At 40.8% G+C, this 17,531-nt stretch overlaps 1 protein-coding gene across 6 annotated transcripts in view; it reads right to left on the bottom strand.

Moving 5' to 3' along the window:
• REPS2 (RALBP1 associated Eps domain containing 2) overlaps positions 1 to 17,531 on the bottom strand; it is a 197,276-nt gene that overhangs the window by 125,000 nt on the left and 54,745 nt on the right. For all 6 annotated transcript variants that reach the window (XM_016942948.3, XM_016942952.3, XM_016942949.3 and 3 more), the window contains exon 2: positions 14,787 to 14,910. In XM_016942948.3, coding sequence (XP_016798437.1) covers positions 14,787 to 14,910 — 124 coding nt within the window. The remainder of the gene's footprint in view (positions 1 to 14,786; positions 14,911 to 17,531) is intronic.

Here is a 17,531-nt window from a genome sequence, read left to right as displayed (position 1 = left end):
CAGAAAACATCTTAGCAACAGCAAGCAAGTATCCTAGAGTTCCCCAGGCAAAGAAGGCCCCTGGTTCTCTAACATCCACATGATGTTTACTTTTAGTTGCTATGTTCACATTTGATTCAAAGCAGCAGGCGGCCGGGTGCAGTGGCTCACTTACGCCTATAATTCCAGCACTTTGGGAGGCGGAGGCGGGTGGATCTCCTGAGGTCAGGAGTTCGAAACTAACCTGGCCAACATGGTAAAACCCCGTCTCTACTAAAAATACCAAAAATTAGCCAGGCGTGGCGGCAGGCGCCTGTAATCCCAGCTACTCAGGAGGCTAAGGCAGGAGAATTGCTTAAACCCAGGAGGCGGAGGTTGCAGTGAGCCAAGATCATGCCATTGCACTCCAGCCTGGGCAACAAGAGCAAAATTCTGTACCAGAAAAAAAAAAAAAAAGAAGCAGGCAATATGACAAATCCCTGTGTGATCAATCAGCCAAGGGCCCAAGAGACATAAATAGAGTAACCAATCTTAATGTTTCCCAGTCTCGGGCAGCTCTCCAGCACTCAAAGCAGGAATGGGCTTCAAAAGCAAAAAAGCAAGAGAAAAGAAACTCTAGATTCTTAGTAAATCAAATATAAGCTAACTCTATGGTTTTGGTCTCAGGTATGTGCTCCAGCTCAGTCAGGAAAAAGGATCTAAAAAGATGAAACAAGATCACATAAAATAATTTGCACCCTGATCTACCCATAAGAGGATGACTCTACTTCCAAGTACTTCTTGAGGGAGAAAAGAAATAAATGCTCAGTATTTATAAGCTGACCAGTGCCTTACTGGCATTCAACAGATACCTCCAAGGAACAATGGAATACACTAACTGAATTATGAATATTAATTATTATATTAGGACTTAAGTAGGGCTCCCAGATATTGTCTAGGACATTGTCACTTCACACATTCTTCCACCCTGTCTATGGCATTTCTTTAGAACTATGTGCCTAGAAAACCACCTCTCTCCCCCAGACAGCCACCAAACAGCAAAAGACAAAATACAGCTGAAGTTCTCTCATACTTTCTTTGGTCAGGTGGTTCCAAGCAACTCTCACTTAACAGAATTATAACCATACATAATAATATTCTTATCATGGAAAACTTTCATGAAGGTGCCATTTCCCTTAAACTGATGCAAGCTTTTAAAAAGTGAAAGGTAAAAGTAGTTTGTAAATTTTCAGTCTGAATGTTTTTTTTTGGTTTTTGGTTTTTGTTTTTTTGAGACAAGGTCTGTCTCTCAGACTGAAGTGCGGTGGCACTAACATAGCTCATTGCAGCCTTGAACTCCCAGACTCAACTGATCCTCCTGCCTCAGCCTCCCAAGTAGCTGGGACTCCAGGTGCTTGCCACCATGCCGGCTAATTTCTTTTTTTATTTTTCGTAAAGATGGGGTCTTGCTATATTGCCCAGACAGGTCTCAAATTCCTGAGCTCAAGCGATCCTCCCGTCTTGGCCTCCTAAAGTGCTGGGATTACAGGCATGAGTCACCATACTCAGCTGAATGTTTTTCCTAGTCACACATACACAAAATTTAATAGTGAAACTTTGAAAAAATTAATCAATAAAGTACCTGCTATACAATGATGTCTGTCAAGAAGAAGGTCTATTTGTAGTCATCGGTTAGAATCTTGTCTCCCAAACTGAATTGAATTACACACAGCAAACAAAGTAAGAGTTCACACTAAATGTTTAGAGGGTCTGAGGAGACAATGAGAGTGGCCATCCAAGACGACAATTTGTTTCATTGTTGTTTCATCTTAGGTTACATTCTTTGAACATAGAAATGCTTTGTATATTAAACATAAATGACTATTTTTCCCTTCCACAAAGAAAATTATGCCTGCTCCTTTTTAAACACTTGACCCTCTACAAAAGAGAAAAATCCTTTGTTTTTCCATATTTGATAGAGATACAGATATATTAGGAATACTTTAGGCTGGGAGTGGTGGCTCATGCCTGTAATCCCAGCACTTTGGGAGGCCGAGGTGGGAGGATCACTTGAGCCCAGCAGTTTGAGACCAGCCTGGACAACACAGTAAGACCCCTTCTGTTAAAAAAATAAAAATAAAAAATCAGCTGGGCATGGTGGCATATGCCTGTAGTCCCAGCTACTCAGGAGGCTGAGGCAGGAAGATCGCTTGAGTCTGAGAGTTCAAGGCTGCATCATGCCACTGCACTCCAGCCTGGGTGACAGTGAAACCCTGTCACTCAAAAAAGAAAAAAAAGTACCTCAATTTCCTCAATCCATTAGAAAAAATGTAAACAGCATAAATGCAATAATAAATGGCAAGTGACATTGAGCCTCATTAGCTAGACAATATGGAGTGGAGGGTGCTGGGCAGAGAACTCATGTTCCATCAAAATGGCAGCAGCTGTTCACAGTCTTTCAATATTATCTGCCAAAAAAGAATGTGAGCCACATTAAAAAAAAAAAAGAAAGAAAGAAAGAAGTGAAACAAGCTGGTCACGAAAAGACAGGTACTGTGTGGTTTCACTTATATGAGGCATCAAGAGTAGCCAAACTCATAGAAACAGAAAGTAGATGGGCAGGCCAGGTGCAGTGGCTCACACTTGTAATCCCAGCACTTTGGGAGGCTGAGGTGGGCAGATCACTTGAGGCCAGGAGTTCAAGACTAGCCTGGCCAACATGACAAAACCGCATCTCTACTAAAAATACAAAAATTAGCTGGGTGTAGTGGTGCATGCGCCTGTAATCCCAGCTACTCTGGAGGCTGAGGCACAAGAATCTCTTGAGCCTGGGAGGCAGAGGTAGCAGTAAGCCATGATCACATCACTGCACTCAAAAAAAAAAAAAAAAAAAAAGGCAGTTGCCAGGATCTGGGTAGGAAAAAGAAAATGGGAAGGTGTTTAATGAATACAGAGTTTCCACTTTGTAAGGTGAGGTGAAAAGGTTCTAGAAACTAGTTACCCAACAATGTGACTATATTTACACATTACTGAATTATACATTTAAAATGGTTAAGATGGGAAATGTTATTTGTATTTTATCACAATTAAAAATTTTCCATTTCAAAACATTTTTAATGGCAAAATTTTAATAATCTATTTTAACCCAATATTATCATTTCAACATGTAATCAACATTAAAAACTATTAATGAAATATTTTACATTTTTTTTCATATTAAGCCTTCAAACTCCCATGTATATTTTACCCTCCTTGCATACCTCAATTTGTGCTTGTCACATTTTATGTGCTCAACAGCCACATGCAGCTACTGGCTACCATACTGAAACAGCACAGCTCTAGTTGATAGTTGCTACATGGGAATGTGAGCCATTGTGGCCAGAAATCTGTATTTTACTGTATTTTATTATTATTACAATGTTAAATGTAAGCAACTAATTGATTTCTTTTTAAATTATGTAAAGAGTATTCTGTATGGTGGGATGATTTATAGGGAATTGTAAGTGTTCCACTTGAAGAATTTTGACAAATACATGTGTGTATATATATATATATATATATATATATCCCTGTAACCAACACCCAAATTCCCAAATTAAGATACAGAATTTTCCTTCATGTTCCTTTCCAGTAATCCCCTCCCTTTGTTCCACCGAGCAACCTCTGTACTAATTTCTATACTTGCAGATTATCTTTGCCATTATGGAACTTCATAAATTGAATCATACAGTATTTGTTCTTGTGACAAGCTTTTTTTACGACCTTTTTGTCTGTGATAATCACCCAATGTATTGTACACATAGTTCATTCTTTTTCATTGCTATGGAGCAATCCACTTTTAAGAATATATTGAGCCAGGAGCAGTAGCTCACACCTGTGATCCCAGCACTTTGGGAGGCCAAGGTAGGTAGATTTCTTGAGCTCAGAAGTTCGAGACCAGTGTGGGCAACATGGCAAAACCCCATCTCTACAAAAAATACAAAAATTAGCCAGGCGTGGTGGTGTACACCTATAGTCCCAGCTACTCAGGAGGCTGAGGTGGGAGGATGGCTTGAGCTTGGAAGGTGGAGGTTACAGTGAACTGAAACAGCACCATTACACTCCAGTCTAGGTGACAGAGCAAGACCCTAAAAGAATATATTGAAAATTTTAATCCATTATCGTGTGATAAACATTTGGGTTGTTTCCAGTGTGGGCCCATTGTAAATAAAGCTGCTGTGAAATTCTTTTAAATGTTTTTTGATGGACATGAATTTATTTATCTTGGGTGTATACCTAAGAACCAAATCCAGTCTGCTGCCTATTTCTGTACATCCCGCAAGCACAATGTTTGAATATTTGCAAAAAAAAAAAAAAAGAAAAAAGAAAAATATTTCATGATGTGAAAATTATATTAAATTCAAATGTCAGGCCAGGCATAGTGGCTCACACCTGTAATCCCAGCACTTTGGGAGACCAAGATGGGTGGATCATTTGAGGTCAGGAGTTTGAGACTAGCCTGACCAACATGGTGAAACCCCATCTCTACTAAAATACAAAAATTAGCCAGGCGTGGTGGCACAGGCCTGTAGTCCCAGCTACTCAGGAGGCTGAAGCAGGAGAATAGCTTGAACACAGAAGGTGGAGGTGGCAGTGAGCTGAGATCGTGCCTCTGCAGCACTCCAGCCTGGGTGACAAGAGTGAGACTCTGTCTCAAAAATAAAAAATTAAAAAAATTAAAAATTCAAATTTCAGTGTTCATCAATAAAGTTTTATTAGCACACAGCCATGATCCTCTGATTACATGCTGTCCATGGCTACTTTCATACTACAACACAGTTGAGTAGTTGTGACCAAAATCATACTGCCCACAAAGTCTATCTGACCCTTTAAAGTGGGCGAAGGACATGAACAGACACTTCTCAAAAGAAGACATTTACGCAGTCAAAAAACACATGAAAAAATGCTCATCATCACTGGCCATCAGAGAAATGCAAATCAAAACCACAGTGAGATACCATCTCACACCAGTTAGAATGGCGATCATTAAAAAGTCAGGAAACAACAGGTGCTGGAGAGGATGTGGAGAAACAGGAACACTTTTACACTGTTGGTGGGAGTGTAAACTAGTTCAATCATTGTGGAAGTCAGTGTGGCGATTCCTCAGGGATCTAGAACTAGAAATACCATTTGACCCAGCCATCCCATTACTGGGTATATACCCAGCCATCCCATTACTGGGTATATACCCAAAGGACTATAAATCATGATGCTATAAAGACACATGCACACGTATGTTTATTGCGGCATTATTCACAATAGCAAAGACTTGGAACCAACCCAAATGTCCAACAATGATAGACTGGATTAAGAAAATGTGGCACATATACACCATGGAATACTATGCAGCCATAAAAAATGATGAGTTCATGTCCTTTGTAGGGACGTGGATGAAGCTGGAAACCATCATTCTCCGCAAACTATTGCAAGGACAAAAAACCAAACACCGCATGTTCTCACTCATAGGTGGGAAATGAACAATGAGAACACATGGACACAGGAAGGGGAACATCACACACTGGGGACTGTTGTGGGGTGGGGGAAGGGGGGAGGGATAGTGTTAGGAGAAATACCTAATGTTAAATGACGAGTTAATGGGTGCAGCACACCAACATGGCACATGTATACATATGTAACAAACCTGCACGTTGTGCACATGTACCCTAAAACTTAAAGTATAATAATAATAAAATAAAATTTAAAAAAGAAGAAAAAAAAAGAAAAAGGTTGTTGACCCTTGTCTTACAGAATTTGATGGTTGAAGTGAAAAGTGGTCCTACTAAATCAATAAGGTTGCATTTAACAGAAAATATTTTACACTGTTTGAAGCCTTTTATTTAAATCATTTAATTAAAAATTCAGTTTCTCAGTCACACTAGCCACACTGCCACACTTCAAGTGCTCAATAGCCACACATGGCAAGTGGCTACCATATTAAATAACATAGTTGTAGATGCTTTTCTACAATGTTTGATAAGGGATTCCCTGATTTTGTGCTTACAACAAGTCTATAAGGCAGGTGTTATTGGTATACCTTTTCCTCCAGGGAGTCATTTGAAACAGAGAAATTAAGAAACTTGCCGGAGGCCACACAAATAAAAGGTAATGAAGGAAAGATTCATAATGAGGTAGCCTATTGCTAGGACCTACATTCCCAGCCACAAGGCTATACTACCATCCTGAACATTAAAATTCTTTCTAGTACAGATTTGAACATTTAGCATGAAACTGTGGCATTTCAGAAAATAATCTAGAGAAAACCTGCTCAAATGTCTGCATTTTGCAGGTGAGGAAATAAGCCCAGGAAAGAGAGAGCAAGACTTGCCTTAGTCATGCAGCAATACAGTGGCAGAGCTAAGACCGTAACAAAAATTCTTGACTCCTGACTCCTGGCTCCTGGCTCCCTTCTCTCCCACTACTTTTTGTTACCTATTCACTTATACCAGCTACTTATACGTTAACAAAGAATTATGACAATAATGTTGTATAATTCCAAAGTGAAACCATCCCTACACATTTTCCTGAAGTTACTTTGGGGGAAAACAGAAAACAAAACAAAAAAAAAAATCAGGCCAGTCTTATCAACCCAGGCCTGAGTAATCAAAGCTATCTAGTCTCCTATTATCCTCCTATCTGCCCATTGATCTGAAATACCTCTTGTCAATTAGGAAATGGGTAGGTAATCGCTAGATGGCGGGGTGGAGGTTACAATGGGAAGGGTGATCTTGTAAATGTTTGGCAGAGGAGGATGGTGGATAAGTTAAATTTCCTGGCCATACCACGGGTAGAACCCCAGGAGTGAGTTAGGAGGTCCACAATCCACTGGGCTCTGCTGCTAGCAAGCAGCATCCCTTTTATTTTACCTCTTTGGCCTTCAATTTCCCCACTATGCATCTTCCAACTTACCTCCTCTATATCCATCCCATACACTGCATTTCTCTGGAAGAAGGGCTCTTCACTGGGCTCCATAAACCAGCTCTAGGGGTCCAGAAACCCCTGACATTGAAGGCAACATTTTTTACATAATGTCAATGTGTATTTTCCTGCTAAGATCCAGAGCTTTTACTAGATTGTCAAAGAATCCCACAACAAAGATTTTTACAAATAAGGTGAAAATCCACAGCTCAAAAGGTTGGGGAGAACCTTTGGGGAGGAGCAACAATAGAGCTAATGACAGCGGTATGGGGTAGAGGGACACACCCCTAGAAAACACAAATGTCCAGCCGTACAGTCAGTGAACCTGCATAGGCGAACTTTGTCCAAAGCAGCTCTGTGTCCCTGTAGCAGGGCTAGGAGAGGGGGTAAAGGAAATTGACAAAGGAACACTGAGGAAAAAAAAGGAAAGGGGGATTGGGTTGGACGTCAGTCAGAAAGGATGAGTTGACCTTAGCTTAATGAGACATCCCAACATAGTATTTAGTGTTCAAAATACAGAGACACTGTGTGGACACACACACACACCACACACACATCACACACACACACACACACACACACACAGAGCCAGCTACAACCTTACCTCCTGGGCTTCTTTCTTTACCCTTGGGCTTCCTATCCTGTCTTTTCTATGAATTACCAAACTGGTTGTCACACTCAAAAGATTTCTCTCCTAGCCCTAAGAGATAGGGAGGGTTTGTCAAATAGGCAAAGCACAGGGAACCCCACCCTCAATTCAACCAGAGAATAACTGCTTTTATTTTTCCTTGAATAAAATAATTCTTCTTTGAAAACAAAAGCCACAGAAATAGGACTCAACGCTGCAAAATCCTTCTACCTTTCTTGTATGATTAAAAAAACAAAAAAAAAAACAAAAAAAAACTAACTAGAGCACAGGAAGCAAGGCAGCAGGATTAGAGTTCCTAAGTCTTGATCCTTATTTTACAGAAGGCTTTCTCAGTCTCAACATTACTGGCATTTTAGTTTAGATAAGTTTGTTGTTGTTGGAAGAGGGGGTCCTGTCCTCTGCAGTGTAGGGTGTTGAGCAGCATCCCTGGCCTCTACCGGCTAGATGCCAGGCAGTCCCCTTCCGCAGCTGGGACAACCAAAAATGTCTCCTCACCTTGCCGAAAGTCCCTAAAGGGACGAAATCACCTAGGTGGAGAACAACTGTTTTGCAGATAAGGGAGGAGTCAAAGGGAATTCAATGATTTGCCTCAGTATCTTCTTGGCAGTAGAATCGTGACCACAACAGTGGCTCACAAATTTGGGGATTTCACAAAATAGGAAAAATCTCTCCCCCAACAACAACAAAAAAAGAAATGAAGAAAGCCAACATAAAGTTGCCAATGTTTTATCTCGTCAAGGATTTTACCCCAAACTATTACCCATTAGCAGTTTCACAAAGGACACTTAACAAGAGGAACCAAAAAAAACCCAATCTTAGATTTGAATACATTTAGCTTTATAAATAACTCATTCTTTTGTCCTAATTCTAAACTGTGCCAGACTGCAACCAGACCATAAACCAGTTTGGGGAACACAGCCCCAAAGACTACATGAATCATGTCATTGCACCATCAGAGTTCACAGGCTCCCAAAGGGACTAGTGAAAAGAAATCACGGGGTCTGTCACCTTGACTAGGAAAAAAAAAAAATTACAACTTCATTTTACCTACTATAACTGAAATTTAGCATTTCTTTCCATTATGAATGTAGGCAACAAGCCACTGTATTATCACTAGCAATACCGGTAACTTTGTCACCTATCAGATTAGGGTTTTGTTTTTTGTTGTTGTTGTTGTTGTTGTTGTTGTTGTTGTTGTTTTGAGATGGCATCTCGCTCTGTCGCCCAGGCTAGAGTGCAATGGCGTGATCTTGGCTCACTGCAACCTCCGCCTCCCGGGTTCAAGTGATTCTCCTGCCTCAGCCTCCTGAGTAGCTGGGACTACAGGTGTGTGTCACCACGCCCAGCTAATTTTTTTCTATTTTAGTAGAGACGGGGTTTCACCATGTTGGCCAGGATGGTCTCAATCTCTTGACCTCGTGATCCACCCTCCTCGGCCTCCCAAAGTGCTGGGATTACAGGCATGAGCCACCATGCCGGGCCAACATCTTGAAGTACTGTTTATGCATATTACTAATTTGAAAAAGTAGTGGTTATTTCAAACACTGTTAGATGCTTTATTTAATGCATTAATAAAGAAGCATATATGTTTTGGGGGTTGGTTTTTTTTTTTTTTTTTTTTTGAGATATAGTCTCACTCTGTTGCCCAGGCTGGAGTGCAGTGGCACAATCTTGACTCACTGCAACCTCCACCTCCTGGGTTTAAGCTAGTCTCCTGCCTCAGCCTCCTGAGTAGCAGGGATTACAGGCATGTGCCACTACGCCCGGCTAATTTTTGTATTTTTAGTAGAGACAAGGTTTCACCACGCTGGCCAGGCTGGTCTCAAACTTAGTAGAGACAAGGTTTCACCACATTTGCCGGGCTGGTCCCGAACTCCTGGCCTCAAGTGATCCGCCCACCTCGGCCTCCCAAAGTGCTGGGATTACAGGCATGAGAAACTGTGCCAGGCCTAGAAGCATGTATGTTGTTATATAACAATTTAACTATTTTAGTGATTATTTCAGTATAATTGGTTTCCATTATAATCTTATGTCTTTGTTGCATTTAAAACATAATTCTGAGAAAGGGCCCACAGGCTTCAGACTGCCAAAGGGGCTCCTGGCACAAAAATGATGAGAAACCCTACTCTAGGTTCTGCCTAACCTTCCCTCAGTCCTCACACGTGCTCAACTTCAGACCCTGGAAAGAAAGGTAACAGCAGGTCCCAGGGCAAATGTTCACCACATGATTTCCTCATCAGAAATTCTCTACCAGTCCTTAATTTTCACCTTCCTTCCTTCTGCCCTAGCTGTTTTGCCATCTGTTTAACCCCAACTCAGACTAGGGTGGGGCTAGAGAGATACCTAGTGCCAACATTTAAGGAGGCACGCACTCTCAGGGTGGTGTAAATGTAGAGTCGGCACTTGCCCTGAGAGTAAGTGCCCCCTTAAATCATGTGCCCTGTGTCGTACAGCACCCTAGTTCAGATGCAGCTACTGTAACTACACACACACACACACACACACACACACACACAGTTTAAGCAAAGCTCTTAAAAATGCTTGATGCAGCTTTTATTCTTAAACATGTCTCCATACAAAAATCACCTGGAGAGCTGTTAAAAATTCTGATGCTCAGACCGGACTGCAGATATATGAAATTAGAATTTCTGGAGATGGACCCAGGCATCTGTATTTTTTTATTTTATATTTAAAGCTCTCCAGGTGGTTCTCAAGTGCCGACAAGGTTGAGAATCAGTGCCTAAGAAAGATGATATGCAGACTGAGATGACTTCTGTAAAAACTCCTCTGGAGTTCCAGGAGAATCTGAATTCCAATCGTTTTAGATTAAAGAGTGGCAGATGATTAAGACACCCTCCTCATGCGTAGACATGCATCTCTTCATTCATTCATTCAACCAATACACACAGAGTGCCTATAATGCCCCACAATGCAAGGGGTGTCAGATCCTCTTCCCTCCCCCTTACACAAACTGGACAAGTGAGGAAGACAGACAAAAAAAATAGTGAAACCTGTAAGGAATATTTGCAAACTCTGCTAAGTGCTATCAGGAAACAGACGCTGGGAAAGAACAAAGTGGGGAGGAGATTGCCCTGCAGAAGCATTACCCAGCAGGCCCACCCAAGGATCACCTCACTTCCTAGGGATATGGACTTCTGCTCTGAGTTACTGTTTACTCTTGGTTGGGCATTTGATAATCCTGAAAGGGTAGATATTAACTTGGAAAAAACTGTTAGCTAACAAGTAATTCTTGTCTGACGGCAATGCAAATACCTTCATCTTAGAAAAAAGTACAATAGCCAGGCTGCACTTGTATTACCCCGTAGGGCGTTAATTAGCTTTATACCTAATTCAGCAATTCTATTCCAGCATCCTTTCTTTCTATGACTATAAATAAATCTGACTCTCTATACTTTCTTGAGCCAGTTTTACCATATGCGGGTTCCTTCATGAATTAATGAATCTGACAGAACTACTTTAGGTAGGATAGTAGGGACAGACTCTGAATCCTGAAGGTTGGGAAGGAGCCAACCAGGGGAAGCAGAAAGGAAAAACAGATCCCTAGGAACCCAAGACTGCAAGATAAAATGGACATATGGCCTGCAGCAGGAAAGAAGTCACCCAGAAATGGCTAGAAGGCCACTGAGACTGGGGAACAGGTAGTGAGCAAGGGTTTAAGATTTGAGATGAGGATGGAAAAGTAGGCAAGAACTAGATTGTGTAGGGTGTTACAGATCAGTGTAGGGACTTTGAATGTTTTACAAAGTACAACAAGCAAACTACTGGAGGGTTTAAAGGATGAGGATGGAATAATCTGCTGTGTATTTTGAAAAGATCACACTTTCAAAAGTAGGAAAAGAGGCTGGGTATGGTGGCTCATTCCTATAATCCCAGCACTTTGGGAGGCTGACACAGGAGAGTCACTTGAGCTCAGCAGTTTGAGACCAGCCTGGGAAACATAACAAGACCCCCATCTCTACAAAAAGACATATATACTAGCCAGGCATGGTGATGTACGCCTGTAGTCTCAGCTACGCAGGAGGATCATTTGAGCCTGGGAAGCAGAGGCTGTAACAAGCCGTGATCACACCACTGCACTCCAGCCTGGGTGACAGAGTGAGGCCCTGTCTCAAAAAAAAAAAAGTTGGGAGGCTGCTGAGGCAGGCCAATCACTTGAGCTCAGTAGTTCAAGACCAGCCTGGGCAACATGGCAAAACCCCATCTCTACAAAAAATACAAAAATTAGTAGGATTAGTAGGGAGTGGTGGCGCATGCCTGTAGTCCCAGCTACTCGGGGCGCTGAGGTTGGAGGATCCCTTGCACCCAGGAGGTCAAGGCTGCAGTGAGCTGTGATCGTGCCACTGCACTCCAGCCTGGGTGACAGAGCGAGTCTCTGTCAAAAAACAAACAAACAAAAAACCAGTGGGAAAAGAGAGATCACAGTAGAGAAGAGAGGAGGGGCTAGGATGCCAATCCATTCTGGTGTCCAGGTAAGTAGATGAAGGTTGTATGGTCTAGTAGGGACAAAGAGATAGAGGCAACAGGGAGTGAGATTGGAGCCACATTGCTAGGACTTTTGATGGATTCTATTAAGGAGTGAGGGAAAAGGAGGAATCCAGGATGGCTGCTGAGTTTCTGGCTTGTGCAGCTGAGGATGGTGGTGGCATTTACCGAAATGGGAAGGACTAGGGATTAGAGGGTCACGCACATACACACAGGTGCATGTTATTCATGACATAAGGGTATCCATCCACAACTCCCTGGGTATGATGCCCTGGGTTGACAGGGCTAGCACAGCCTTTCAGATTAGGTTCTCACAGAGTGATCCCTTTGGCCTTCAAGATTTGTGTCATCAAGCATTAAGCTAATAGATTTCAAGCAACAAACTGGAAAATTCTAAGTGGCAGCTCAAAGTTTGGCCCAATCTTGCCCTAATTCTTATTCAACATATGCTAACTGCAAATAATTTTATTTAATCAATCTTTAAATGGATTAGTAGGGAGTGGTGAAGGAAGATAATTCAGAATTAACTCTGGACATATATAAACTCTCAGAGGTAAAAGGCAGCAACTGGGTTTATAAAATAAAACTGAGAAAGCCTTATATTTGTGATAAACTGTTAATCCTTTACACAAGTGATAACTTCAACAATCCTGCTCCCTGCCCTCAGGAAATTAAACTGTCAATCTGGGCACAAATCAGGTAAAAGACTTAGGTCTAACTTAAGTAACAAAAGTGTCAAAAGTTTATTCTGTATACAATAAAGCAGCTCTAACTTTTCCAGAAGATAAAATTGGAAGATACTATAATAAAGCTTAATGATCATTTACAATGGAATAAAAACTATCAGTGCCTACCACAAATCCAAATTCAGTGTGATGCAACTTTCAACTAATCAAAGCAAATGGCCGCTGTGTCTTGCAGCAATGAATACTAAGCCTGCCTGTCAAATGACACTCCATCAAGAAACCTATTTCAAAGAACAAAATTCTGTCATACCAAGAGATGCCTTTCAAGTCCAATATTTTTCCCATTCAGAAAATATTCTATAACAGATTACTGTCAGCATCTTACTAAATAGAAAAAATTGAGACAAGGCTATTTTGCATAGAAATTAAGAGCATGGGGACTGGAAGTAGATCCTGGCTCCAAATTCTACTAACCTTATGTTCTTAGGTAAGTTACTCAACCTCCCTAAAGTTCAAATTTCCATACTTGTAAGATACGAACAACGGCAGCACCATAGTAGAGACCTGCAGTGTGCAGCCATAACCATAGTAGAGACTTGCAGTGTGCAGCCATAGTAGAGACTCGCAGTTGTCCTCTCCTTGCAGGCACAGGAGAGAATTGTGTTCTCCCACCTGCTCTGCACTGAAGCAGATTAATGTGACAAGTTCTGGCCAATGCAGTGTGGGCAGCAATAACTTCAGTCATGTCTGGGCCAAAGCATTTAACCGCTAGGGTGAGATACTCTTTCCCTGGTGTGGCGATTATGGGAACAGGTGTTGTGTTGGAGGTGCCACAAGATAAAGCAGCCAGGATCACATGGTCACCACATAGAGGGCAGCTGCCCTGGAGGGTCACCCTGACCCACTGCAAAGTGGAAAACGAACCTCTGTCTGGTTGAGGCACTGAGATTGTGACTTTGTTATCGCAGCTTATCCTAAGCAATGCAAACTGACACAAGTACCTAATTTAGTAGGGTGTCATGAGGATTAAATGAAAGTGTCTGGCACAAGCTAGCCCCCTGATAAAGATTAGCATGATGACTGCCACCTCCTGACGGTTAGTGTGAAGGGCTTGGTCTTCCACAGCCAGCCATCTATGGCAATCTTCTCGGCCATTTGGATTGTCCTACGAGGTTTCCATGGGCTCACCATAAATCCTGAATCCACTTGTATGTCTATCAGAGACTTCACAGGACAGGCATGAGCAGTTAAGAGGTTTTTAGTCTCAGAATGAGAAAAAGAAAAAAAGTTCCTACATACCTGTATGGACATATGAAAGTAATCTGTATCAAACTGAATTATCAGAGGACCTTGGCACACCCCTTGAATAATCACCTTTTTCATACAGATTTTTAAAACCAATCCTGAGGCAGCAGAAATACTGCTAATAGTTGGGGGTTTTGCTTTTTGTTTAAATTGTAGAAAGTGCTCAAGCATACAGTGGGTTGAGGGCAGGGATGGCAAGATGAGAAAATATTAAATCAGAACCTTAAGAAGATAAATTCATTCTGCCAAAATTTTGGTAGCACCCAAGTACTTACTAGCATCAGAACAGTGCTTTGGAAATTAAGAATTAAAGGCTGAGCACTGGCAGGTATGGGAAAGAGAAAAGGCATAGTTCCACTCAAACTCCCTTGTTACTCCTCTAACAGAGCCTTCAATAACATTATAGATACCTCAAGTGGAAAATTAAACTCAATGTGATTATTTGCCACAGGCTCTAGAATTCCTGGCCCAATCTCTTCCTGCTAAAGAATAAAATCTATTTTAACTGCAAATCAGTTAAAATGAACTAATCTCAGGTTACTCTCAGAATTTTCCCCATTTAAAAAAGAAAGAAACTAAGCTACCTACCTGCCAAGTTTTCTTATTTTATTTTGCAGAAGAGTTGGAGGAAGCAAGGAGAAATTCCACAAAAGTTTAAACTCATTAAAAATGGTTCTCATAAATGAGCGACTCGCCATGGACAATAAAACATACAAATGTGAGATACTCACCACATTTAATACTCTCTATCCGCACCGGGAGGCCAGACTGTGCTGCAGCAATTAATTTCAGGGCAATGTAAAACTGTGTTGGACCAAAATAACCAACTCGCTTTGCACCACACAGTTCTGTGATCTGAGAACAGACAAGAAAAACAATGCTGAACACCCAATTTCACAACAGGAAAATGAGACAAGGTACATGATGAAATCTCAAGGATTTCACCTAGTGGCTAACCAAAAAAGTCCCTTGAGAACCTCTGTGTGCCCACTGGTCAATTTCCTCTTCCTTCAGTTTACAGGGAGGTTTTTAATTCAGATTACTAAATTCTACCTATTCATGATGTTTCAGAAGTGAGCCACTGATTATTCCTCCTCTTCCAAAGAGAAAACTAAAGGTGACAAAGGATAGCTGTTGCTCTAGTTACAAAGGAGAGTGACTTTTTCAGGGAGTGGGTTCTAATGTTCAAAGTGTAGAAAGTCACTGGGGTGAAAAGAGAACAGATTAGTCATTACCACTACTCATGGATTATTCTAGTTTATCTAAATTAAAAGTGAATTAATTATTTTTATAAAGTCCTCAGGCAAAACAATTTCCTAATCTTGGAAATTACATCTTGGGTGCTCAGTTCAGAGGAACAAAAAAGTTGTATATACACATTTTTCAAGACATTGCAATAATTGTCAGTTTCCATCCCATCACCTGGAACAACAACATCCTCCTCCCCACCTAGATTGAACTCAAATGTTACTTTTCTGTAGCTCCTTTCCCTGTCCCGATACAGTATGTTTTCCCAGTGTATTATCAGAGTACTCTATCCAAGTATCTATTAATGTCCATCACATGATACAGTGTCTTAGACTTGCTTCAAAATAAAAGGGGGAAGGGAGGAGGTGGGGCACATGGGTGAAACAAGCATAACCAAGAGTTAGTAATTGTTGAAGTTTGGTAGTGGGTTCATGAGGGTTCAATATCCTATTCTTTGTACTTTTGAAAATCTCCATATTCAAGTTTTTTGTGACTATTTCCAAATGTATCACATTATAATTAATTATCTGTTTATCTCTGCCTCCCATTAAAATGTCTTCTCTTCAATGGCAGGGGGCAACTTCCATTCATCTCCTAGCATAAGGATAGGCACCCAAGATACAGTCAACAAATTCTCAATTAAGTGAATGAAAACTACCCTCAAAAATAAAATGTCTCTGAATTTTATAATGTAGCCCTTATTGTGAATATATACATTACACATCTTAAGATACAGACTATCCCACACAAGGAAAAAAACACACCAACATTAGTGTAGTTCCAACATTGAGATAGTTGTCTTGCAAAATAACTCCTAATATTAAGAAATTGTAGGCCGGGCACAATGGCTCATGCCTATAACCTCAGCACTTTGGGAGGCCTCAAGGAAGATCGCTTGAGGCCAAGAGTTCAAGACTATCCTGGGCAACATAGCAAGACCCTGTCTCTATTTTAAAAATAGAAAAAAAAAGACATTGTAATCCTTGGTATGTGAAAAAATAACAACTATATTTTCAGCAAGTGTTAATCTACTATCAAGTTAACTTTCAGTTGCTCCTTTACCATAACTACCACATCGAACTGGAAAGCTCTTTACTACAGGTAACTGAAATTGCTAGTAAAACATTTATGGTACTTGAAGACTAATACCTTAGTCTGACATTAGTAAACAGCCTTATTTACCTTGAAATCTGTCCCTTGGTCCCATATCACCACTAGAATCATTGCTTTGGAGCCAAAGTAGAATATATAGACATAAGTGAGTTAAGCCCATAGGTTACTTTCCTTGCTCTTTGTACACCAAACCTCCAAGAGACATACCAAGAACGTTCTGAAATAGTCAAGCCTCAAGGAAGAGAAAAGAATTATAAGCCTTTGGAACTTACACATGGACTTCTGAATCAAAAAAAAAAAAGGTTAGTTCTGAAAGGTTTTTTTCATTCATCAAGGTTCAAAGTTTTCTAAGTTTAAAATCTCCATGGAAAAGCTGTAAGTTGTGGGTCGAAATGCTTAATGGTATCTAAAGAAAATAAGGTGAAAAAAAAAAAGTTTATCCCAGATACTCAATTAGTGGAGATATTTCATATAATTGATCCTTCAAACAATCCAAATCACTGGGCTTTCCTCAAAATAAAGGGGAAAAAAATGAAAAGATTCCACTCCTCTTCTTTAGTCTAAACTCCAAACCTGTAACACTCCCAGCTGGATCCAACTCCCAGCTGGATCCATCTTAGGTTACACATTGTGCAAATTCCTAATACAGAATAAGAACCTATGGAGTAGTGTTTTCTCAGGTGGAAGGCAAGAGATGAAAAAAAGAAATAGATTAAATCAACTTCCTTACAGCTTACGGATGTACACTAAATGGCTGGGATGCTGGATACAAATCAGAAAAATTCACCGACCATTTGGGAGAAATCTGAACAAAGTTCTGGAAGAAGGTTGAAGGCCACTAACATAGCTTCCCTCCTAACTAATTCTATAAGATTAGGCGACTGTGCTGAGTAACCATGTTCCAGTTTGCCTGAAATAATACTTTCTTTCCTGGCTGAAATGTAATACATTTTCAGAACTGTTCAAAGGTTTAAATAAGCTTCTCTCAAGTATTATTAAAGGTTTCCTTAGAAAGATTTGAAAATGTAAAAACTCCTAGTAGGAGGGGCTGGAAGAATTCTCCAAGAGCACCCCATTTTCTACTCTCCCTCTGCTGCAGCTAGCAAAATCCAGAT

The sequence above is a fragment of the Pan troglodytes genome, chromosome X (genome assembly GCF_028858775.2).
Source record: "Pan troglodytes isolate AG18354 chromosome X, NHGRI_mPanTro3-v2.0_pri, whole genome shotgun sequence".
Classification (NCBI taxonomy): domain Eukaryota; kingdom Metazoa; phylum Chordata; class Mammalia; order Primates; family Hominidae; genus Pan; species Pan troglodytes.
This window is presented reverse-complemented; position numbering and strand designations above follow the sequence as displayed.